At 36.6% G+C, this 27,500-nt stretch overlaps 1 protein-coding gene across 3 annotated transcripts in view; it reads left to right on the plus strand.

The window, feature by feature from the left end:
* The window catches only part of LOC123536249 (dynamin-binding protein-like), a 67,263-nt gene that overhangs the window by 22,694 nt on the left and 17,069 nt on the right, over nt 1-27,500 (plus strand). For all 3 annotated transcript variants that reach the window (XM_045319246.2, XM_053527965.1, XM_045319247.2), the window contains exons 3-8: nt 6,793-9,192; nt 14,015-14,094; nt 22,666-22,804; nt 23,149-23,390; nt 25,771-25,894; nt 27,118-27,209. In XM_045319246.2, coding sequence (XP_045175181.2) covers nt 6,793-9,192; nt 14,015-14,094; nt 22,666-22,804; nt 23,149-23,390; nt 25,771-25,894; nt 27,118-27,209 — 3,077 coding nt within the window. The remainder of the gene's footprint in view (nt 1-6,792; nt 9,193-14,014; nt 14,095-22,665; nt 22,805-23,148; nt 23,391-25,770; nt 25,895-27,117; nt 27,210-27,500) is intronic.

Genomic DNA, 27,500 nt, shown 5'->3' on the forward strand with positions numbered 1-27,500 from the left:
TACGCTATTCCAGGAACCTGAGTTGAACAAAAATATAAAAGTTTTATCAAAACTTTCAGTGGTTTATACTATAGCCAAAGGCCATTTTATGCTTATAAGATAAGGAACTGAATTAAAAAAGTCCATGCTTAGGCGAGATCTCGCTGATGAAACTTACAACAGACCATCTGCCCCCATAAAGGGGGCATCTACAAATTATATATTTATCCAGTTAAACAGTTATTTGTGTAACAAGTCTCAGATACCTATGTATTGAATGTGTTGAGTCTGTTAATATTTCAATATTGAAATGGCAGATTGTTTAGCATTGAGGTTTTAAAATTGTCATTATTGAAAATCTGGTCAGTCTTTACATTTAGTTATTGCCCCTTTATGAATGAGAAACTGCAATATTTGTCCATCCGTTATCATATTTTGTCGTTGATGTTTTGTATTCACCACAAATATTTCTCTTCAAATTATTTCTTACTTGCTCAGTTTACATGTCACAGTCAAAGTTGATGCCACGGAATGGCTTAAAGAATGATTATAACTTTGTAACTGCCTGTATATATTATAAATTTCTGTGATGTCCTTACATGAGAACAACAGGTATTTAAACACATCCTGATTCATTTTCCTGTGAAGCAAAGAATGCTGGAATTGTGACATTATTATGTGATAAGATTATTTTACTTCAAGTAAATAGTCTTCTTTGAATTGACCTTGCATCATTATTGGCAATTTATGAATGAAATTCAAAATAATGTGAATTCAACAGATATGAACATTAAAAAGGAAAGTTTTTTGGCGGATGTGGTTTTACAATCAAAGTGATATGTATAAAACAGTTATGTATTTTTTTGTTTTTAGCTCACCTGAGCAATGCTCAGGTGAGTTTTTCTGATCGCTCGATGTCCGGCGTCTGTCGTCTGTCTGTCTGTCGTCAAACATTTGGCTTGTGTATGCGATAGAGGCTGTATTTTTCAACTGATCTTCATGATATTTGGTCAGAATGATTACCTTGATGAAATCTAGGCTGAGTTCGAAAATGGGTCATCTGGGGTCAAAAACTAGGTCACTAGGTCAAATCAAAGAAAAACCTTGTGTATGCAATAGAGGCTGTATTTTTCAATTAATCTTCATGGATTTTGGTCAGAATGATAACCTTGATGAAATCTAGGCCGAGTTTGAAAATGGGTCATCTGGGATCAAAAACTAGGTCACAAGGTCAAATGAAAGAAAAACCTTGTGTATGCGATAGAGGCTGTATTTTAAGCTCACCTGTCACAAAGTGACAAGGTGAGCTTTTGTGATCGCGCGGTGTCCGTCGTCCGTCCGTCCGTAAACTTTTGCTTGTGACCACTCTAGAGGTCACATTTTTCATGGGATCTTTATGAAAATTGGTCAGAATGTTCATCTTGATGATATCTAGGTCAAGTTCGAAACTGGGTCATGTGCCATCAAAAACTAGGTCAGTAGGTCTAAAAATAGAAAAACCTTGTGACCTCTCTAGAGGCCATATATTTCACAAGATCTTCATGAAAATTGGTCAGAATGTTCACCTTGATGATATCTAGGACAAGTTTGAAACTGGGTCACGTGCCTTAAAAAACTAGGTCAGTAGGTCTAAAAATAGAAAAACCTTGTGACCTCTCTAGAGGCCATATATTTCACAAGATCTTCATGAAAACTGGTCAGAACATTCACCTTGATGATATCTAGGTCAAGTTCGAAACTGGGTCACGTGCCATCAAAAACTAGGTCAGTAGGTCTAAAAAAAGAAAAACCTTGTGACCTCTCTAGAGGCCATATTTTTCATGGGATCTTCATGAAAATTGGTCAGAACATTCACCTTGATGATATCTAGGTCAAGTTAGAAACTGGGTCACGTGCCGTCAAAAACTAGGTCAATAGGTCAAATAACAGAAAAACATTGTGACCTCTCGAAAGGCCATATTTTTCATGGAATCTGTATGAAAGTTGGTCTGAATGTTCATCTTGATGATATCTAGGTCAAGTTTGAAACTGGGTCACGTCCCGTCAAAAACTAGGTCAGTAGGTCTAAAAATAGAAAAACTTTGTGACCTCTCTAGAGGCCATATATTTCATGAGATCTTCATGAAAGTTGGTCAGAATGTTCACCTTGATGATATCTAGGTCAAGTTCGAAAGTGGGTCACGTGCCTTCAAAAACTAGGTCAGTAGGTCAAATAATAGAAAAACCTTGTGACCTCTCTAGAGGCCATATTTTTCATGGGATCTGTATGAAAGTTGGTCTGAATGTTCGTCTTGTTGATATCTAGGTCAAGTTCGAAAGTGGGTCACGTGCCGTCAAAAACTAGGTCAGTAGGTCAGATAATGGAAATACTTTGTGACCTCTCTAAAGGCCATATTTTTCATGGGATCTGTATGAAAATTGGTCTGAATGTTCATCTTGATGATATCTAGGTCAAGTTCGAAACAGGGTCATGTGTGGTCAAAAACTAGGTCAGTAGGTCTAAAAATAGAAAAACCTTGTGACCCCTCTAGAGGCCATACTTGTGAATGGATCTCCAAAAAAATTGGTCAGAATGTTCACCTTGATGATATCTAGATAAAGTTTGAAACTGGGTCACGTGCATTAAAAAACTAGGTCAGTAGGTCAAATAATAAAAAAACCTTGTGACCTCTCTAGAGGCCATACTTTTCATGGGATCTGTATGAAAGTTGGTCTGAATGTTCATCTCAATGATATCTAGGTCAAGTTTGAAACTGGGTCAACTGCGGTCAAAAACTAGGTCAGTAGGTCTAAAATTATTAAAATCTTTTGACCTCTCTAGAGGCCATATTTTTCAATGGATCTTCATGAAAATTGATCTGAATGTTCACCTTGATGATATCTAGGTCGGTTTCGAAACTGGGTCACGTGCGGTCAAAAACTAGGCCAGTAGGTATAAAAATAGAAAAACCTTGTGACCTCTCTAGAGGCCATGTTTTTCATGAGATCTTCATGAAAATTATTGAGAATGTTCACCTTGATGATATCTAGGTAAAGGTCAAAACAGGGTCACGTACCTTCGAAAACTAGGTCAATAGGTCAAATAATAGAAAAACCTTGTGACCTCTCTAGAGACCATATTTTTCAATGGATCTTCATGAAAATTGGTCAGAATTTTTATCTTGATAATATCTAGGTCAAGTTCAAAACTGGGTCACATGAGCTGAAAAACTAGGTCACTATGTCAAATAATAGAAAAAACGACGTCATACTCAAAACTGGGTCCTTTGGGGACAGGTGAGCGATTCAGGACCATCATGGTCCTCTTGTTCAATTAATTTTCATGAATTTTGGTCAGAATGATAACCTTGATAAAATCTAGGTCGAGTTCGAAAATGGGTTATCTGGGATCAAAAACTAGGTCACTAGGTCAAATCAAAGAAAATGCTTGTATATGCGATAGAGGCTGTATTTTTCGATTGATCTTCCCTAAATTAAGTCAAAATAGTAACCTTAATGAAATCTAGGCAGAGATTGAAAATGGGTCATTTTGGATCAAAAAGTAGGTCACCAGGTCAAATCAAAGAAAAACCTTGTGTATGCGATAGATGCTGTATTTTTCAATTGATCTTCATGAAATTTGGTCAGAATTATTGCATTGATAAAATATTAGTCAAGTTTGAATATGGGTCATCTGGGGTCAAAAATTAGGTCACTAGATCAAATCAAAGAAAAACTTTGTGTATGCAATAGAAGCTGTGATCGCGTGGTGTCCGTCGTCCGTGCGTGCGTCCGTGCGTGCATGCGTCCGTCCGTAAACTTTTGCTTGTGACCACTCTAGAGGTCACATTTTTCATGGGATCTTTATGAAAGTTGTTCAGAATGTTCATCTTGATGATATCTAGGTCAAGTTCGAAACTGGGTCACGTGCTGTCAAAAACTAGGTCAGTAGGTCTAAAAATAGAAAAACTTTGTGACCTCTCTAGAGGCCATATATTTCACAAGATCTTCATGAAAATTAGTCAGAATGTTCACCTTGATGATATCTAGGTCAAGTTCGAAACTGGGTCACGTGCCTTCAAAAACTAGGTCAGTAGGTCTTAAAATAGAAAAACCTTGTGACCTCTCTAGAGGCCATATATTTCACAAGATCTTCATGAAAATTGGTCAGAACGTTCACCTTGATGATATCTAGGTCAGGTTCGAAACTGGGTCACGTGCCATCAAAAACTAGGTCAGTAGGTCAAATAATAGAAAAACCTTGTGACCTCTCTAAAGGCCATATTTTTCATGGGATCTGTATGAAAGATGGTCTGAATGTTCATTTTGATGATATCTAGGTCAAGTTCAAAACTGGGTCACGTGCGGTCAAAAACTAGGTCAGTAGGTCTAAAAATAGAAAAACCTTGTGACCTCTCTGTAGGCCATATGTTTCATGAGATCTTCATGAAAATTGGTCAGAATGTTCACCTTGATGATATCTAGGTCAAGTTAGAAAGTGGGTCACCTGCCATCAAAAACTAGGTCAGTAGGTCAAATAATAGAAAAACCTTGTGACCTCTCTAGAGGCCATATTTTTCATGGGATCTGTATGAAAGTTGGTCTGAATGTTCATCTTCATGATATCTAGGTCAAGTTCGAAAGTGGGCCACGTGCCTTCAAAAACTAGGTCAGTAGGTCAAATAATAGAAAAACCTTGTGACCTCTCTAAAGGCCATATTTTTCATGGGATCTGTATGAAAATTGGTCTGAATGTTCATCTTGATGATATCTAGGTCAAGTTTGAAACAGGGTCATGTGCGGTCAAAAACTAGGTCAGTAGGTCTAAAAATAGAAAAACCTTGTGACCTCTCTAGAGGCCATCCTTGTGAATGGATCTCCATAAAAATTGGTCAGAATGTACACCTTGATGATATCTAGGTCAAGTTTGAAACTGGGTCACATGCCATAAAAAACTAGGTCAGTAGGTCAAATAATAAAAAAACCTTGTGACCTCTCTAGAGGCCATACTTTTCATGGGATCTGTATGAAATATGGTCTGAATGTTCATCTTGATGATATCTAGGTCAATTTTGAAACTGGGTCAACTGCGGTCAAAAACTAGGTCAGTAGGTCTAAAATTATCAAAATCTTTTGACCTCTCTAGAGGCCATATTTTTCAATGGATCTTCATGAAAATTGACCTGAATGTTCACCTTGATAATATCTAGGTCAGTTTTAAAACTGGGTCACATGCGGTCAAAAACTAGGCCAGTAGGTATAAAAATAGAAAAACCTTGTGACCTCTCTAGAGGCCATATTTTTCATGAGATCTTCATGAAAATTAGTGAGAATGTTCACCTTGATGATATCTAGGTAAAGTTCAAAACAGGGTCATATACCTTCGAAAACTAGGTCAATAGGTCAAATAATAGAAAAACCTTGTGACCTCTCTAGAGACCATATTTTTCAATGGATCTTCATGAAAATTGGTCAGAATTTTTATCTTGATAATATCTGGGTCAAGTTCAAAACTGGGTCACATGAGCTCAAAAACTAGGTCACTATGTCAAGTAATAGAAAAAACAATGTCAAAAACTGGGTCATGTGGGAAGAGGTGAGCGATTCAGGACCATCATGGTCCTTTTGTTCAATAAATCTTCATGAAATTATGTCTGAATAATAGCCTTGATAAAATCTAGGTCAAGTTTGAATATGGGTCATCTTGGATCAAAAAGTAGGTCACTAGGTTAAATCAAAGAAAAAACTTGTGTACGCTATAGAGGCTGTATTTTTCAACTGATCTTCATGAAATTTGGTCAAAATGATTGCCTTGATAAAATCTACGTTGAGTTTGATTATGGGTCATCTGGGGTCAGAAAGTAGGTCACTAGGTCAAATCAAAGAAACACCTTGTGTATGTGATAGAGGCTGTATTTTTCAACTGATCTTCATGAAATTTTGCCAGAATGATAGCCTTGATAAAATTTGGGTCAAGTTTGAATATGGACAAGCTGGGTTTAAAAACTAGGTCACTAGGTTAAATAATGGAAAAACCTTGTGTATGCAATAGGGGCTGCATTTTACACTGGATTTCATAATATTTGTTCAGAATGGTTGCCTTGATGAAATCTAGGTCAAGTTTGAATATGGGTAGTCTGGGGTCAAAAACTAGGTCACTAGGTCAAATCAAAGAAAAACCTTCTGTATGCGATAGAGGCTGTATTTTTCAATTTATCTTCTTGAAATTTGGTCAGAATGATAGCCTTGTTGAACTCTAGGTTAAGTTTGAATATGGGTCATCTGGGGTCAAAAACTAGGTCACTAGGTCAGATCAAAGAAAATACTTGTTTATACTCAAGATTTTTTGCTCCAATTTTAATGATAATTGGTCAGAATATTTTTTCCATGAAATCATTAGGTCAAACATGTTTACACTGTTATGGTGTGTTATGGTGTGTTTCTCAGGTGAGCAATCTAGGGCCCTCTTGTTGTTTGTTTGTTTTTGGTTTAACGCTGTTTTTCAACAGTATTCAGTTGTATAACGGCGGGCAGTTAACCTAACCGGTGTTCCTATATTCTGTACCAGTACTGTAATACTTGTTCTCCGCAAGTAATTGCCAACTTCCCCACGTCATGAATCAGAGGTGGAGGACGAATGATTTCAGACACAATGTCTTTTATCAAATCGTCACGGAGAACATATGATCCGCCCGAGGTTCGAACTTGTGACCCTGCGATCCGTAGATCGGCGCTCTCCCTATTGAGCTAAGCGGAAGCAGTAATGTAATATTAACAGTCCATGTGATACTAGTATATTATTTCTTAAATTTAATTGACATTTATTACTTGCAGGTGATGTCATATTAGGGTTGGCACCTATTGATGACTTTTGGTGGAATGGACAGTGCAGGGGTAGAAAAGGTATATTTCCATTGACACATGTCACAGAGCTTGAGGTCTCCAAACTTTTGAAAAGCAGGTCAAAAAGTGTGCATTCTTCAGAACCTCTGTTTGCTCGAGCTCAAGTAGATTCGGTTGGTCAGTTGGATGAGGAACTTAGCTTCCAGGCAGGGGACATTATTACTGTAACGGAGGTGATAGATGAGGACTGGTATCAGGGAGAGTGTCGTGGTAAATCTGGAATGTTTCTTGCCACATGTGTTCAGTTAATTAACGAGGATGAATGTAGCGCTAGTCCTCCAGCTGAGGGTAATCATTCTGGTGCTCAAAATATAGCAATTAGTGACACAGTCCAAATCAAAAGTGATTATTCCAGTCATAATTCTCAGTCAAATGTACATGTAGAATCAAATAAAATAGTTCCAGACCATTATGCCACTAGTGGTACTAATCAAACTTGCCATGACAAACCTGTAGATACAGGTGTATCCTACACAAGTGAAAATACCAAAGCTCATAATGATTCTGATACAGGTGTAACCCCATATGCTAGAACACTTTATCCATTTGTTGGAGAACTTGCAGATGAGTTAAGTTTCGATGCTAATGATATTGTTACACTTATTCAGCATGTTGATGAACAATGGATTGAGGGTGAAATTGATGGTAAAATTGGACTGCTTCCTGCTAACTATGTAGAAATTGTTGTAGATTGTCCATATGCATACAAAAGTGAAGATATATGTGTTAATGATGAATCAAATATTGCAAGTGCACCCATTGATGTAAATCATAATGGAAACAAGACAGGGGTTAGTTCAGGTGAAAATGTTAATGCTGAATCTTATAAACCAAAGGAGATTAATGAAGAAACTAGTTCAACAGAAGAGCATTATGGCTTGGTATTATATGATTTTGTTGCTGAAACAGCTCAAGACATAACAGTTAATGAAGGTGAAACAGTCACTGTGATAAAACAAATTGATGATAATTGGTTGTTGGTAAGGAACGAAGAAGGCACAACAGGTATGTGTCCAGGTGCTTTTATAGATATAATTGGAGCACCACCTGAATTACCATCTTCGTCACATGATGATAATTACAATGTGATTAAAACAGCCTCTGGTGAAGCTGCTAAGGAGGAACATTCACCAGATAAAATGAAAAATGGTAACAGAGATTTTAGAAAACATTCATTTGAAGTCCATGACAAGTCTTCTGTAATAAACTCCTCAAAAGAAGAAGAAAATGAGGCCAGCCTAATGAAAAAGCCTTTGAAGGCAGACACTAGTATTGCACAAAGTATTTCTTCAAAGAAATCCAATATGAGCATAAAACCTGTGTTGAAACCAAAACCTGTATTAGCACCAAAACCTGCTCTTAAACCAAAACCGTCTTTAAGTCCTAAACCATGGGCTACTAGTTCCAGTCATAAACCTGTAGCATTTGAACCAACTTTCAGTATTCCAAAATCAACATCTTCGCAATCTCTGTCAAAATGTGTAGAAAATAGTGAAGCAGATTCCCAGACTAGCTCGATGACTAAAGCTCAGTCCATGTTTGAAATTAATAACCAGTCAGATTCTAAATTGATCCAAGATACCAGTCTAATAGAATCAGAAGGAAGTAATCAAGGAAGTTTAGGTTCCCTTACTACAGCAACTACAGAAAGAAGAAACTCCACAGAGTCAGACTCACAGTCAAAGAAAACTTTTGAAGACTGGGACTTATCAAAACCTTTAGATACTTTATTGCATAATGAATTTACAAAAGCTAAATATGAAGCAGATATTAAGTCAAGAAGTAGTTCTCTGCGTAGTTCTGGGTCATCTGGGCATTCTCATAAAAGTATACATGAGACAGACGTGAAAGCTGTTGATGAACCAGATCGGGCTTTCTCTTTCCATAGTTCTGTGAAAGGGAATTATTCAAGGGATAATTTTGAAGGTGGGCTGTCTGTTGGAAATTCAACATTTTTTTTATCTGAAGATACAAATGAACAAAAACGAGGCCGACATCTTAGAAAACCTCCGCCCCCACCGGGAAGAAGTAGTGTTATCAAGGAAAGTAATTTTGCACGTAAACCTTCATTGAAGAAACCAGCCCCACCTAGACCTGTTGGTCCCAGAATTGCGCCTGCTCCCTCAAAGGTTCCAATAGTGCCAACCAGAACAGTCCCTGCAAAGACACTGCCAAGTCGTCCAGTCCCTGCACAGATGGGTGCAGTACCTGCAAGACCTCAAGGAGCCCCAAGAAAACATGGGAGACCAGCTCCACCGAGACCAGGGGCTACCCCAGCAAAACCTCCTGGTGAAGACTTGATGGGGTTCAGTCCTACAAATTCATCTCTCTGTAAGTATATCCTATTTATATTATTAGTCTTTAGCAGTTATTTCCAAAAATTAGACAAATTAGACATGTATTCAGATGTAAATAAAGGAATCACCTGGGTTGCAAGTCTAATTGACCATCCTAATAGCATACATCCATGTAATATACAAATCTAATTGTATAATAACCAAATTCACCACAATAAGACCTTAACTAAATCTAAAATTATAATTTAAGCTCAACTAGTCCAAGAACAGGGAGGGCTGTTGTACTCGCTGATTGTGTTAGCATCCCATTAACCTTTACCCTGCTAAATTTCTTGAATGGACTGGTCAATCATTCAATTTTAGCAGTACTACTAATTATTCAGAGGGTGTTCACTGAACATTTACTGACTGAATAGCGAACAGTGCAGACCATGATCAGCCTGCACATCTGTGCAGGCTGATCTTGTTCTGCACTGGTTGCAAAGGCTTAATCAATTGCTGCCAGCAGGCTAAAGGTAAATATCTCAAAATGTTTCTCAATACTATTACCCCTCATATCCCACTTATACCTGACCCCACATCTTCTACTCCCACTAGCTTAAATCTCACCTCCACTTACCTCTGCTCCCCTTTTTGTCCCCGCTTGCAGCCAGGACCCACCATGCACCTCCAAAAATAAATTATTTCTCCTACCTTGATTACATGCTGTATCTTGTCTAAGATTTCCCCATAAACCCCCTGTCTCCATCTTGTCCACCCCACCTTCCCTCATTTCACCCTTCTCCTCCACCCCATCCCCCATTTGTTACTGTATCTGTTATATGCTTTAAAACAACTAGTTAGCTATATAACGGGACTATCAGTTTCAAATATTTGTATAGCCAAATTTTACAGTCAGTTTTTCTCTGCTTTATGCTTTTTTAAGAAAACTAATTATATTATTTTTTTCACATTATACAATATCAAATGAAACAAATATTTTCAGTACATTCCTTAGGTTTTCCTGTCATTGAACCTTGTAATATTATCATGTCATAAAGTTCATACCATCACATTTTTAATATAGATATATTTTATCAGTCTTGACTTTATCACATGTTTTTGTGATAGCTATGTGTTTCAAAGGTATTTTATGTATACAAAACAAGTCATATACTTTTACTGCTAAAATTATTATGTTAAGATATACCCTTGCTGTTAAACTTGTGATCTTTTTGCAACCAATTTAGTTGATTCATTTTGTATGCATAAATGCAGTCATTCAATAAAGATACATGTATATCTATGCAAGGATATAAACTAATTACTGGTGACTGGTGTAACTTTCTGAAGAAAATAAGTTGCTTTGTCACTGAAAAATATGCATAACTCAAATAATTAACTCAAGGATTATGTAAGTCTGCACTTCCAGCAGTGTTACTCATGTGGGAAAAACTCTCGCTAGCTACAGTGAATTAGAATATATATGATACTGTATATTATATAAAATTGATGTAAAAACAAAAGTATAAATCAGAAGAAAAGATTGCTCTGTGAGCAGAGTCAAAAATAAATGCAGGCCCACAATATATCACCTTTACAACCTGTCCAAATCTATATTCAAGGAATATTGAGCAATACTGTACTACAGGAATATTGACTGCTGCTATATTAGGGAATATTTTGACCAGGTAACTATCAGTCATGGGTGTAACTGTTTTAAGTTATATAACTTATTTCAGTTACTTTTTCAAGCATTTTATAACCTGTATTAGTTATAAAATATAGTTAACTCAGGTAAGTTATTCAAAAAAAGTCTTCTTGCTTTGTAATATTTTGTGATAACTGAAACAAGTTATGAAAGTATAAGCAATAACTCAAATGGGTTATGAACTGCGATAACTTGAAATGGTTACACCCCTGACTGACTATACTGGAGAAATATTGACCTGTACTCGAGAAATATTGACTCATCTATACTCCAGGAGTATTGACCCAAAACTACTTACGGAATATTAACTGAACATTACTATTCATAAAAAATTGACCCCTAATATACTCAAGATACATTGACCTATATTAGAAGAATATTGACCTATACTAGAAGAATATTGACCTGTACTTTACTCAAGACATATTGACCAGCAGTATACTCAAGAAATATGTACTCCTAATATGTTTAAGTAATATTGACCTGTCCTAAAGGAATATTGACCTATACTATACTCAAGGATTATTGACCCTTACTGTACTAAAGGAATATTGACTATACTGTATTCTAGGAATATTGACCCATATGATATTCTAGGAATACTGACACATAATTTTTGTGGATTACATGGTTGAGTCAATCCACGAAATTTAATCTCAATAAACAAGTAAAATTCCCATTCATTTTATATTCAGAAGTTGAAATCCACGAATTTCTATCCCCACGAAATTGCCGTTTTGACCAAAACCACATAATTTCATGCCCATGAAATTAAATGATTTTACAGTACTTGGCAAATATTTACCTGCACTATGCCCAGGGACTGTTGACTGTACTATACTCAGGGAGTATTAACCTGTGCAATACTCAGGGAATACTGACCCATACTAATCAAATCAGGGATTATTACTCTGTCGTGTATTAGGGAATATTAACCTGTACTATACTCAGGGAATATTGACCTGATCTTTAAAGTAGGACTTTTGATCTGTACCTGACTTAGGGAATACGGACCTTTCAAAACTTTTGACCTGTATCTGACTTGATGATCATTATAAGTCTCTTTTTTCAACCCTATAAACGATCTATTTATACCAAGTATGGCAAAATGATATCTTTTTTTAACTGAAGTATAATTATATTTATATATTGATAATCTCCTACCCTAATGTAATGAGATAGAATAATATTTATAATATTTACAGATAGGTATATACAAGTAATAGGTATGATCTACTATATACAGGGTAGAGTTATTTACCTCAATGTAGTGTAGGTAATTAGCAATAGTTTTATTTTCACTAGCATTTGCTAACAAAGCGACAAAAGAATTGAAAACACCAGAGGTTATTAAGTGACATTACTGTGAAATCATTTAATTCCATGGGCCACAACTTCCATGGTTTTTGTCATAATAGCAACTTTATGTGGCTATGAATTCCTGGATGTCAAGTTTCGAACATAAAATGAGGGAAGTTTACTTGTTTGGATTGAATTTTTGTGGATTGACTTTAGCATGAAATATAGTCCACCAGAATAGTAAAGATATAATATTTCCAAAGTATGATAACTACAAAGCTTAAATTCTTATTGACACAGTCTGTTGTCTATTCATTCGAGAAATTTTAAGGTTTAGGAGTATATCTTCAAAACACAGAAATATTTGATAAATGGACAACATCTTTACCATCAGTCTACCTGACCATTACATGTTCTGCTGTACTCTCCCATATGACGGATACTTAAAATATTCTCAAAAAGTTGCCCCCCTTTAAAAATGACTACCATTAAATTTTGTAATGAAATAAAAATAAACAATTGCTGAAAACTACCTAGTTATGTGAAATTTCAACTCTGGAATTATTGCAAATGCATCAAAAAGAAGATATGTAACAGTTCTTTGAAAATGGTGAGTTTTTAAAGGCTCTGAACTGTCCGAAAATGTTGCCTCTTTATGCAGCCCTTTTCTGGAATTCAATGTATATATTAGTAAACGGACAGTTGTTGTGTAGAATAATATACATGTTTTATATGCTGTTCAGTTTTCATGTGAAACAACATTTTCTTTCTATGATTTGGTGTTGTTATTTTTTTTTCCTCAAAATGTAAGGCTAAGTCTTAAAACTGATGCAAAACTTACCCTGTTTACAGTCTATTGAATGTATATATTGATTGATCATTTTACATTTATTTATCAAAATATTCAATGGTAGGTAAAGAAATCAAAACAGGATATATTACATAAAATTGCAGGAATGTATACTTTATTTCATTATCTAAGTGTAATTATGTTGATAGCATGCAGGTATTGTAAACAAACAAGGTTAGGCTAATTACATGTGTTGGAATTTTATCTGTTTAAATAGCTAGGCACTTGAAGTTTAGAAAGGGTATAATTTAGGAAGAGTATCAGGTCAGTTAAACTTTTTTTCTTTTCTTTTAATTATGTCTGCCACGTGTGGCAGGGGTGTGTGTGGGGGGTGGGGGGCGGGGGGTATAGACATATTGATTAAATGCTGTCTATCTGTCATTCTGTTTGTCATTTTGACACAAAGTTTGCAATTCCTGTGACACTACCAGAAGAATTTACCACCAAAATCATCATTGCCAAACCCATAACAGCATAATCATTCGCAGGCATGTTCCAGCTCAATGATTTTCAGTGGAATTAATATGGCTCATGCTTTGTTAAATTTTGTGATGGTTTGGCAACTTCTCTTTTATTACTTGGCAGATTTTCACCAAAGGAGTGATCAGTGCCAAGCGGACAGATATGCAGGCTGATCTTGGTCTGCACTGGTCGCAAAGGCAGGATCACTTGCCGCCAGCAGGCTAAAGGTTAAGTTATGGAGTGTATTTTTCTTACATTCTAACCAAGCTGGTTTGACAAATATTCCACAGGGAATACCATTCTGCTTCATTTCTAGAAGTTAAAATGGTTTATATTATGTGTTTTAAGCTGTTATTTTACTAAGTTGTTCTGTATATAAATGTAACAGTTCTGTATATCGATACATGTATTACTTTTCTGTGTTCTGTATGTACATATATCTGTTCTCGATATAGCTGTATTTATTTTTTATTTGTACATACATGTAGATATTTTCTTTATTTAGATACATAGATATATATATTCTTTACATAGATGTCTCTGTTTTATTTATAGATGTTGGGGAAGTGGAGGAGGACACCGAGGCTGTACAAGAATTGAGGACGCGGATCAAACATCTAGAGACAGATATACAAGTACGTAGTCTGAATTTCAATTATGATATCCTTTCATAGTTTGGAAGGTTTACTTTGATTTAAGGTTTCGATGGAGGCCTTGAGAAACAAAAATCAAACAACACCAAATCATAGAAAGAAAGAGTTGTTTGACATGAAAATTGAACAGCATGTAAAACATGTATATTACTTTACGAAACAAGTGTCAGTATACTGATATAAACATTGAATTCCGGAAAAGGGCTGTCTAAAGGGGCTACACTTCCGGACAGTTAAACGCCTTTAAAAACTCACCATTTTCAAAGAACAGTTACACATGTTTGTTTTGATGCATTTGCAATAGCGTGCGAGTGGTGAAATTTCACGTAACAAGGTGGAACATAGTTTTCAGCAATTGTTTATCATTTTTTCTTTACAAATGGCGTTCATTTTCAAAGGGAGACAACTTTTTCTCAAAGATTACTTAAAATAATCCGAAAAAGTTGTTTCCCTTTGAAAATGAATGCCATTTGTATTTAAAATAATCGGGAACAGTTGTCTCCCTTTGTAAATGAATGCCATTTGTAAAGAAATAAAGATAAACAATTGCTGAAAACTGTGTTCCACCTTGTTATGCGAAATTTCACCACTCGCACGCTACTGCAAATGCATCAAAACAAACATGTGTAACTGTTCTTTGAAAATGGTGAGTTTTTAAAGGCGTTTAACTGTCCGGAAGTGGAGCCCCTTTAGGCAGCCCTTTTCCGGAATTCAATGTTTATATCAGTATACTGACACTTGTTTCGTAAAGTAATATACATGTTTTACATGCTGTTCAATTTTCATGTCAAACAACTCTTTCTTTCTATGATTTGGTGTTGTTTGATTTTTGTTTCGCAAGGCCTCCATCGAAACCTTAAACTTGTGGAAATAGTATTCAGTGTTAAAAAATAGCATAGCCTCCTAATTATGTCTCCTCCAGGAGACATATTGTTTTTGCCCTGTCCGTCCTTCCGTCCGTCCGTCCGTCCGTACGTCACACTTCATTTCCGAGCAATAACTGGAGAACCATTTGACCTAGAACCTTCAAACTTCATAGGGTTGTAGGTTGCTGGAGTAGACGACCCCAATTGTTTTTGGGGTCACTCCATCAAAGGTCAAGGTCACAGGGGCCTGAACATTGAAAACCATTTCCGATCAATAACTAGAGAACCACTTGACCCGAATGTTGAAACTTCATAGGATGATTGGCCATGAAGAGTAGATGACCCCTATTGATTTTGGGGTCACTCCGTCAAAGGTCAAGGTCAAAGGGGCCTGAACATTGAAAAGCATTTCGATCAATAACTAGAGAACCACTTGACCCAGAATGTTGAAACTTCATAGGATGATTGGCCATGAAGAGTAGATGACCCCTGTTGATTTTGGGGTCACTCCGTCAAAAGTCAAGGTCACAGGGGCCTGAACATTGAAAACCATTTCCGGTCAATAACTAGAGAACCACTTGACCCAGAATGTTGAAACTTCATAGGATGATTGGCCATGAAGAGTAGATGACCACTATTGATTTTGGGGTCACTCCGTCAAAGGTCAAGGTCACAGGGGCCTGAACATTGAAAACCATTTCCGATCAATAACTAGAGAACCACTTGACCCAGAATGTTGAAACTTCATAGGATGATTGGCCATGAAGAGTAGATGACCCCTATTGATTTTAGGGTCACTCCGTCAAAGGTCAAGGTCACAGGGGCCTGAACATTGAAAACCATTTTCGATCACTAACTAGAGAACCACTTGACCCAGAATGTTGAAACTTCATAGGATGATTGGTCATGAAGAGTAGATGACCCCTATTGATTTTGGGGTCACTCCATTAAAGGTCAAGGTCACAGGGGCCTGAACATTGAAAACCATTTCCAATCAGTAACTTGAGAACCACTTGACCCAGAATGTTGAAACTTCATAGGATGATTGGTCATGCAGAGTAAATGACCCCTATTGTTTTTGGGGTCACTCCGTTAAAGGTCAAGGTCACAGAGGCCTGAACATTGATAACCAGTTCCGATCAATAACTTGAGAACCACTTGACCCAGAATGTTGAAACTTCATAGGATGATTGAACATGCAGAGTAGATGACCCCTATTGATTTTGGGGTCAGTCTATTAAAGGTCAAGGTCACAGTGGCCTGTTCATGTAAAATTATTTTTTGGAAATAACTTGAGAACCACTTGACCCAGAATGTTGAAACTTACTAGGATGATTGGACATGCAGAGTAGATGACCCCTATTTATTTTGAGGTCACTTGATCAAAGGTCAAGGTCACAGGAGCCTGAACAGTGACTTGAGAACCACTAGGCCAAGAGTGTTGAAATTTAGCGGGATGACTGGACATGCCAAGTAGATGATCCCTATTGCAGCCAACCATCAGTGTCTCTTTGACTTTCGCTCCTGACCCCTATTTACTTCTTGCCTATAGGACTTTGCATTGGGGGAGACATGCGCTTTTTTACAAAAGCATTTTCTAGTTTGGAATATGTTTTTATGCATGCTGTACAAATAGATAGTCCATGTGTGATACTCATGCCAGTAACCTATTTATACTGCAGCTCTTGAAACATCTTCAAATATCTACTGGTTGGCGACCCAGATTCGGACAATTTTACAACCTTTTCAGCTGTCATATTTTCAGTTTTAATGCAAGATCCATGAAATGTTACCTTAATCAAGTTCAGTTCTTCGGTGACACAAAACGCCAATTTGTTTCTATATAAGAATAAACTGAACACATCACTGAGGCCCGAAAGAGGGTACTTAAATCTAACTCTTTTAGCGTGTTGCAGGACCCAGAAATCGGACAGTAGGAAAACGCTAATTATCATCATTTTGTCTCGCAGAATCACGTTTAGGTCGGTGTTAATGATAAAAAGACATGTTTTTACCTTGATTACATTCAACTATTAATGTTTGATATAAGGCTGTCAAAAGTTAAAAAAATCCAGCTGGCCTATATACAACACAAAATTTAAGGTAAAACAATTTGGTTTTAATGCATTGAACTTGTGTTATTATCGGGAAATCCCTGACACTTGTTTTAAAACACGCAATTTTCTCGTCTGCATTTAGCAGATTGTAGATGAGTACCCCTTGAATAATGTTCGGGCCTCAAAACAAGTATGTGCATGCGCACTGAAAGCACATGCAGCTTCCGCCAGCGAGAGCTGTCACAACATTTCGTGAACAAACGTAAATATTCAAATTTTGTAAGTTTTACTTACCGATTTGCAATTATTGCAGATGATGTTGCACATAATGCAAGCGTCTTTGTACTTGTCAACAAATGATCAAAATAACACAAAAATAAGCGTTTACGCGACTGTCCGATTTCCTGGGTCGTCCGAAATTCTGGGTCGCCAACCAGTATAACTGAATTTGCAGGCTTAGGAGAGCTCAATGACCAGCAGTCACTGAAGTTATGCCCAGAGTGACACCAGGGGTCTTCTGCAAATAATAGCTTGAGAGTAGTTCTATGACCTAACTTATGTTGAATTTATGTACTGGTTCGAGTCGTAAATTCGGCCAGGTCGTAAATATTCGGCCACCCACTTTAAAGCTTTTTTTTCGAGCCAGATGCTCAAGAATGCAACTTATTTTTTCTTTTTCTAGATCAATTACCTACCTCACTGGGTCAAGTCCCATAACTCTGACATGTATTTTGAGCAAATTATGCCCCCTTTTGGACTTAGAAAATCCTGGTTAAAGTTTTACATGCAAGTTACTATCTCCAAAACTAATGCAGATATTGAATTGAAACTTCACATGTGTCTTCGGGGTTATAAAACTAGTTGATAGCACCAAGTCCCATAACTCTGACCTTCATTTTTGCCAAATTATGCCCCCTTTTGGACTTAGAAAATTCTGGTTAAAGTTTTGCATGCAAGTACATACAGCTATTACTAAAAGGCATATAGATTTGAAACTTATTTTTTCTTTTTCTAGATCAATTACCTACCTCACTTGGACAAGTCCCATAACTCTGACATGTATTTTGGGCAAATTATGCCCCCTTTTGGACGTAGAAAATCCTGGTTAAAGTTTTGCATGCAAGTTACTATCTCCAAAACTAATGCAGATATTGAATTGAAACTTCACATGTGTCTTCGGGGTTATAAAACTAGTTGATAGCACCAAGTCCCATAACTCTGACCTTCATTTTTGCCAAATTATGCCCCCTTTTGGACTTAGAAAATTCTGGTTAAAGTTTTGCGTGCAAGTACATACAGCTATTACTAAAAGGCATATAGATTTGAAACTTATTTTTTCTTTTTCTAGATCAATTACCTACCTCACTGGGACAAGTCCCATAACTCTGACATGTATTTTGGGCAAATTATGCCCCCTTTTGGACTTAGAAAATTCTGGTTAAAGTTTTGCGTGCAAGTACATACAGCTATTACTAAAAGGCATATAGATTTGAAACTTATTTTTTCTTTTTCTAGATCAATTACCTACCTCACTGGGACAAGTCCCATAACTCTGACATGTATTTTGGGCAAATTATGCCCCCTTTTGGACTTAGAAAATCCTGGTTAAAGTTTTGCGTGCAAGTACATACAGCTATTACTAAAAGGCATATAGATTTGAAACTTATTTTTTCTTTTTCTAGATCAATTACCTACCTCACTGGGACAAGTCCCATAACTCTGACATGTATTTTGGGCAAATTATGCCCCCTTTTGGACTTAGAAAATCCTGGTTAAAGTTTTACATGCAAGTTACTATCTCCAAAACTAATATAGATATTAAATTGAAACTTCACATGTGTCTTCGGGGTTATAAAACTAGTTGATACAATCAAGTCCCATAACTCTGACATGTATTTTGGGCAAATTATGCCCCCTTTTGGACTTAGAAAATTCTGGTTAAAGTTTTGCGTGCAGCTATTACCAAAAGGCATAATAAATAAATAGCTTTGAATCTTATTTATTCCTTTTCTAGGTCAATTACCAGCCTCACTAGGTCAAGTTCCATAACTCTTAACATGTATTTTGAACAAATATGCCCCCTTTTGGACTTAGAAAATTCTGGTTAAAGTTTACATGCAAGTTACTATCTCCAAAACTAATGCAGATATTGAATTTAAACCTAACATGTTTCTTCGGGGTTATAAAACTAGTTGATAGCATCAAGTCCCATAACTCTGATATGTATTTTGGTCAAATTATGTCCCCTTTCGAACTTAAACTCTTTTGATATTTAACATTTTGGGTAATAATTTCCTGCTTCTGTGACAATATTTCGAATAGTCGAGCTTGGCTGTCTTACGGACAGCTCTTGTTCACGTTGACATCATTTCCTTTTGAATTATCCATTTCAGGGCCGTAATACGTTTATGCTTTGCCACGGAACACGATATATAAAAAGGTGTTATAACAGCACATGAGCGCGAGAATCTCTTTACTCTCCTGTTAAAACACCCCCAAAAAGTGACAAGAATAGCAGTTTTATGCTAAAATGTGTGACAAAAAGTGACATAAAAATTGAACTACGCCTTGCTGCTGTAAGAAGGATGACAGGAACTTTTAAGCTCACCTGTCACAAAGTGACAAGGTGAGCTTTTGTGATCACGTGGCGTCATTTGTCCGTGCGTCCTTAAACTTTTGCTTGTGACCACTCTAGAGGTCACATTTTTCATGGGATCTTTATGAAAGTTGGTCAGAATGTTCATTTTGATGATATCTAGGTTAAGTTCGAAACTGGGTCACGTCCGGTCCAAAACTAGGTCAGTAGTTCTAAAAATAGAAAAACCTTGTGACCTCTCTAGAGGCCATATTTTTCAATGGATCTTCATGAAAGTTAGTCAGAATGTTCATCTTGATGATATCTAGGTCAAGTTCGAAACTGGGTCACATGCCGACAAAAACTGGGTCAGTAGGTCAAATAATAGAAAAACCTTGTGACCTCTCTAGAGGCCATATTTTTCAATGGATCTTCATGAAAATTGGTCTGAATGTTCATCTTGATGATATCTAGGTCAAGTTTGAAACTGGGTCAACTGCCGATAAAAACTAGGTCAGTAGGTCAAATAATAAAAAAACCTTGTGACCTCTCTAGAGGCCATATTTTTCATGGGATCTGTATGAAAATTGGTCTGAATGTTCATCTTGATGATATCTAGGTCAAGTTCAAAACTGGGTCAGCTGCAGTTAAAAACTAGGTCAGTAGGTCTAAAAATAAAAAAAACTTTTGACCTCTCTAGAGGCCATATTTTTCAATGGATCTTCATGAAAATTATTGGTCTGAATGTTCACCTTGATGATAACTAGATAAAATTCTAAAGTGGGTCACATGCGGTCAAAAACAAGGTCAGTAGGTATAAAAATAGAAAAACCTTGCAACCTCTCTAGAGGCCATATTTTTCATGAGATCTTCATGAAAATTGGTGAGAATGTTCACCTTGATGATATCTAGGTCAAGTTCAAAACTGGGTCACATGCCTTCAAAAACTAGGTCATTAGGTCAAATAATAGAAAAACCTTGTGACCTCTCTAGAGGCCATATTTTTCAATGGATCTTCATGAAAATTGGTCAGAATTTTTATCTTGATGATATCTAGGGCAAGTTCAAAACTGGGTCACATGAGCTCAAAAACTAGGTCACTATGTCAAATAATAGAAAAAACGACATCATACTCAGTTCAGAACCGGGTCCTTTGGGGACAGGTGAGCGATTCAGGACCATCATGGTCCTCTTGTTTAATTTCTGATGGCAAATATTTCCCACGAGGAATGCTATTGAAAATTGTTTGCAGTTTGTTGAAAAAGAACGATTTTGGCTGTAGCAATGATTTTTTTCCAAGACAATGTTGAAAATATAACCAACTTTATGTTTAAAAAGTGGCCGAATATTTACGACCTCTAGAAGGTAAAATATAGAGGCTAAACCCGTCCGTTATTTAAAGCGCTATTTTAATGTTTGCCATACTGTAAACAGCCGTTAGTGATAACAACCAATGTTGCTTGTATTAAAGCACAAATGGTAGAAATTTTGTTCAAATCAGTTGTATGAAGAAAGAAATATTTATGAAAAACCGCAAAAAGTGGCCGAATTTATGACTCAAACCAGTAATACACAACAAAACAAACAAACTTATCATGATACTATGAAAGTGGTTCTTTCCTTATAATGGAAATGGTACAAGTTTTCCTGAGTGGGATTTATTTACTTTACATTTGAAAAAAGGTTCAATATTAATTAAATATTACCAATGAAAGATATTGTTTCAAACTATGGTTATTCACTTTGTGAACCAAGAACTGAGATGTGATAATTTCATTGTCATTTAAAGCATAATTACCATGGAGGGTCTTAATCAATACTACAGAATTTTTCTTGAGCTGGCAGATAGGAACATTAATGTATTGGACCAAAATTACTCACTGTTGGTGTGAAAGAAATGACATTGACAAATGCTGCTGTGCAAGAATTTTATAGAAAAGGCAAAACATGATCAGTGATAACTGTTCGACTCGTACCGTTTTCAGGATTTTGACATTTAGCATGACTGTACTTATTCAGAATTTTGTCCACCAGGACAGTGTATTTTTAGGATTTTTACTTGGAGCATATTGCATTTTCAGGTTATGATTTGGAATCTTTTCTGAGCAAAATGGAAATTTTCAAGATTTTGACATTAAGCATAGTGCAGTTTACAGAACTTTTGACTGGACCTTACTGCATTTGTGTTTACTTTGAGCATATTGCATTTTTTCAGAATATTAACTTTCAGCATATTGATTTTTTGTGCCCCCAAAGGTGGGCATATTAAAATCGCATTGTTCGTCCATGTGTGTGTGTGCGTCCGTGTAAGTTCTTGTCTGGCTGTAACTCTGCCATTCATAAAGGGATTTTAAAATAACTTGGCATAAATGTTTACCATAATGAGACGATGTGTCATGCGCAAGATCCAGACCCCTAGCTCCAAGGTCAAGGTCACACTTAGAGGTCAAAAGTTAACAGGGTCTGTTTCTTGTCCGGTCCATAACTCTGCCATCGAAGGGATTTTAAATTTAAATGTCCCCTATAATGAGATGACATTCATGCCCAAGACCCAGACCCCTAGCTCCAAGATCAAAGTCACACTTAGAAGTCAAAGGTTAACATGGTCTGTTTCTTGTGCGGTCCATAACTCTGCCATTTGTCAAGGGATTTGAAAATATTTTGACACAAATGTTAACCATATTGAGAAGGTGTGTTGCGCTTATGACCCGGCTCTCTCATGTCAAGGTCAATGTCACAAAATGATTCATACCTAAACTATTTTGGCATATTTTGCGCAGATAACTGTAGCATTCTTGGGCACACTTTGGGGGCATTTGTCACTAATAGTGACAGCTCTTGTTTTTTCAGGATTTCAACTTGGAGCATATTGCATTTGTTTCAGGATTTCAATGTTGAGCATATTGCCTGTTCTGTAGTACATAGTGTTTTCCAAACTGCAAAGTACAGCTTAAGGATACTGACCTGGCCTATTTTGTATTTTTAGGGATTTAATTTGGAGCATATTGCATTTTTATCAGGATTTTGCCATACAACATACTGCATTTTTTTTCAGGATTTTGAAAAGTCAAAAGCAGAATTACTGCAGATGCAAGTAAATATTGGAGACAACGAAGACAAAGAAATTCATGATAACATTGAGTTCTATGAAGATAACATAAAAGGTCTTAAAGAGGAGCTGAAAACTTTAAAAGGTAAATAACAATATATATGATAAAACAAAATCTTCAGAAAGGTTAGTGTTTTAATGAATGCTGTCATTCAAGTGATTGCACTGAACTGCTTAAACACCATATAATTGGAGAACTATATGTCAAAACACTAGGACAGGTTTCAAAGTGATTACAATGTCAGAAAGTAGCCTTGGTAACCATTTTCATATTGTTTATACTTGCGATGAAGTATCCTATCAGTATACTGATTCCATGTCTTGATTGAAATTGCTCAGAGATTGGTATGTACCATAATATAATTTTTTTGTTCAGTTGAATTTTAACAAACGTATTTTAATGGCTATATTCTTGTACTTTTATTATAGAACAATTAGCCATTGAGAGTCCAGGAGAAAGAGACAAAATGGATGAAGAAAAGAGGATTGCTGAAAGGAAAATTCAGGAAGAAAGAATGAAAGAAGAAATGAAAAGGAAGAGAGAAGAACAGAAAGAAGAAAGGAAAGAGAAGAGAATTAAAGTGATAAATGAACTGATACAGACAGAAAAAGATTTTCTTACATCCTTGAACCTCATCATGGAGACTTTCCTGGGGCCAAAGGCAGAGAAGGTAAATTTCAGAGTACTAGAGCTAGTAGGTTTATTTTTTAGCTCACCTGTCACAAAGTGACAAGGTGAGCTTTTGTGATCGCGCGGTGTCCGTCGTCCGTCGTCCGTCAGTGCGTGCGTGCGTCCGTAAACTTTTGCTTGTGACCACTCTAGAGGTCACATTTTTCATGGGATCTTTATGAAAGTTGGTCAGAATGTTCATCTTGATGATATCTAGGTCAAGTTCGAAACTGGGTCATGTGCCTTCAAAAACTAGGTCAGTAGGTCTAAAAATAGAAAAACCTTGTGACCTCTCTAGAGGCCATATATATCACAAGATCTTCATGAAAATTGGTCAGAATGTTCACCTTGATGATATCTAGGTCAAGTTCGAAACTGGGTCACATGCCATCCAAAACTAGGTCAGTAGGTCTAAAAATAGAAAAACCTTGTGACCTCTCTAGAGGCCATATATTTCACAAGATCTTCATGAAAATTGGTCAGAACGTTCACCTTGATGATATCTAGGTCAAGTTCGAAACTGGGTCACATGCCATCAAAAACTAGGTCAGTAGGTCAAATAATAGAAAAACCTTGTGACCTCTCTAAAGGCCATATTTTTCATGGGATCTGTATGAAAGTTGGTCTGAGTATTCATCTTGATGATATCTAGGTCAAGTTTGAAACTGGGTCACGTGTGGTCAAAAACTAGGTCAGTATGTCTAAAAATAGAAAAACCTTGTGACCTCTCTAGAGGCCATATTTTTCATGAGATCTTCATGAAAGTTGGTCTGACTGTTCATCTTGATGATATCTAGGTCAAGTTCGAAAGTGGGTCACGTGCCTTCAAAAACTAGGTCAGTAGGTCAAATAATAGAAAAACCTTGTGACCTCTCTAAGGCCATATTTTTCATGGGATCTGTATGAAAATTGGTCTGATGTTCATCTTGATGATATCTAGGTCAGGTTCGAAAGTGGGTCACGTGGCTTCAAAAACTAGGTCAGTAGGTCAAATATAGAAAAACCTTGTGACCTCTCTAAGGCCATATTTTACAATGGGATCTGTATGAATATTGGTCAGAATGTTCATCTTGATGATATCTAGGTCAGGTTCGAAACTGGGTCACTGCGTCAAAAAACTAGGTCAGTAGGTCTAAAAATAAGAAAAAACTTTGTGACCTCTCTTGAGGCCATAGTTGTCAATGGATCTTCTATGAAGTTGGTCTGAATGTTCATCTTGATGATATCTAGGTCAATTTGAAACCGGGTCACGTGCCTTAAAAAACTAGGCAGTAGGTCAAAAATAAAAAAACCTTGTGACCTCTCTTGAGGCCATACTTTTCATGAGATCTGTATGAAATTTAGTGGAATGTTCATTGATGATATCTAGGTAAAGTTCAAAACCCGGGTCACGTGCGTTTCAAAAACTAGGCAGTAGGTAGATAATAGAAAAACCTTGTTACCTCTCTAGAGACCATATTTTTCTAATGGAATGTTCCCTGATGAAATTGGTAAGTTAAACAGGTCAGTTTTAAATACTGGTAAATAGAATAATAGTTGTTCCCTCTAGGACCTATTTTCAAGGATCTTGAAAACTAGGTAGAATTTTTATCTTATATACCTAGTCAAGTTCAAACTAGTCACTTGTCAATAAAAAAAACGACGTCATACTCAAAACTGGGTCATGTTGGAAGAGGTGAGCGATTCAGGACCATCATGGTCCTCTTGTATTGGGAAAATTATTAGGAAGACAGTTAGTTGCAAGAACTACAATTTATGTATTTTTACAGCCAACCCCGCCAAAGGCAGAGGGCTATATTTTTGTAGTTGTCCCCCCATCCGTTTGTCTAACCAGGCAGCCTTCCACTTATGGCCATATCAAAGACTGTTAGGCGTATTTCAATAAAACATGGTAAAAATGTTAATTGCTGTAGGTAAATGCAGCCCATACCAAAGTGACTTAAGGAACAATGGCCACATAGATACCAGTTTGTAGAAACACCATCTGTCCATCCATATATCTGTCTATTCATCTGAATTTGTGTCCCAAAAAGTATTTGACCTAGAGTCATGAAACTGTGGAGGGATGTTGTGAAGCAGGTTGAGTTGTGCACCTGGGGTATTATTTGGGTTTTACCCAGCTGTTTCCCCTGTGATGATGGGATGTGCTGTGTTTACAAGTATTCATATTCCCATCCCCCAACCCAGGAACCACATTGCAAACCCAGGATAATATGAAAGTTTACTTGCTTTGTCAACAAGTAACATATTATGACCTTACAGTGGCAGTAGGGTTGGGCAGACATCTTGTCTAACATCAGATACAACAGCCATATCAGTGTTGATACTCCCAAATGTAAAATTTGTCACCGACATACAAACTAGCTGTTGACATATTTCAGCATAAAGAAGTTGATGTAGTGTTGATGTTTGGTAACATTGAGGAAGTTGCTGAAGTGGCTCAGAAACTGCTGACAAAACTAGAAGATGCTACAAATGGCAAGGACTTCCCACAGCAAGTTATAGGTACTTCTTATGTTTCTTGCATATTTGTACATTTGAAACATAATACTTATTGTTGTAATTCTGGTATGATGAAAAATATGCCAAATGTTACAAAAGTCTAGCTTTATACTAAAAAAATACTTGTTTTTTCTTCAGATATTCATCAGCAGTTTTTTTAGCTCACCTGTCACAGAGTGACAAGGTGAGCTTTTGTGATCACGTGGCGTCCGTGTGTCCATCCTTGCGTCCGTCCGTCCGTAAACTTTTGCTTGTGACCACTCTAGAGGTCATAGTTTTCATGGGATCCTTATGAAAGTTGGTCAGAATGTTCATCTTGATGATATCTAGGTCAAGTTCGAAACTGGGTCACGTGCCTTCAAAAACTAGATCAGTAGGTCAAATAATAGAAAAACCTTGTGACCTCTCTAGAGGCCATACCTTTCAATGGATCTTCATGAAAATTGGTCAGAATGTTCACCTTGATGATATCTAGGTCAAGTTTGAAACTGGGTCACGTGCCTTCAAAAACTAGATCAGTAGGTCAAATAATAGAAAAACCTTGTGACCTCTCTAGAGGCCATATTTTTCATGGGATCTGTATGAAAGTTGGTCTGAATGTTCATCTTGATGATATCTAGGTCAAGTTTGAAACTGGGTCAACTGCAGTCAAAAACTAGGTCAGTAGGTCTAAAAATAGAAAAACCTTTTGACCACTCTAGAGGCCATATTTTTCAATGGATCTTCATGAAAATTTGTCTGAATGTTCACCTGGATGATATCTAGATAAAGTTTGAAACTGGGTCACATGTGGTCAAAACTAGGTCAGTAGGTATAAAAATAGAAAAACCTTGTGACCTCTCTAGAGGCCATACTCTTCATGAGATCTTCATGAAAATTGGTGAGAATGTTCACCTTGATAATATCTAGGTCAAGTTTAAAACTGGGTCATGTGCCTTCAAAAACTAGGTCATTAGGTCAAATAATAGAAAAACCTTGTGACCTCTCTAGAAGCTATATTTTTCAATGGATCTTCATGAGAATTGGGTAATGTGGAGACAGGTGAGTGATTCAGGACCATCATGTTCCTCTTGTTTTTTTAATTGAATATAACGGTATGAGACAATACGCTATTTCGGCTTTCTGCAGCCCTTTGTGTTTTGATTGCAGAGCCACTAGGATCACTATCTTCATAATTAAATCACTGATGACGTTATCGATTGAAAATGTTGTTGATTATCTTACAGGAACGTGTTTTGTGAGTCTGGCAGAGGATATGAAGAATGTTTATGCCCCATATTGCAGAAATCATGATGATGTCATTACACTCATTGAAAAGGTTAGAGCTTTATAAAGAAATCAAAGATCTTGCAAGTGTTCACTTCTCTGATCTTGTTTGCATCTGAAGTTAATATATGTCTTCAGAATGGCCCTGTTAGGTTTATTGTATTGACTGAGCCACAGTCTGAGGGCTGGTACGAAAGATGGAGGATCGGTTAATGGGTCATTGTGACAATTGTATTACATAATATCACTTTTGAATTAATTCTTCAAATACATATTAATGAAATAATCATGCATTGCTAAAGAATAAATACACAGCATTAGAAATTATATGTTTGTTTTTCAC

The sequence above is a fragment of the Mercenaria mercenaria genome, chromosome 17, assembly GCF_021730395.1.
Source record: "Mercenaria mercenaria strain notata chromosome 17, MADL_Memer_1, whole genome shotgun sequence".
NCBI lineage: Eukaryota > Metazoa > Mollusca > Bivalvia > Venerida > Veneridae > Mercenaria > Mercenaria mercenaria.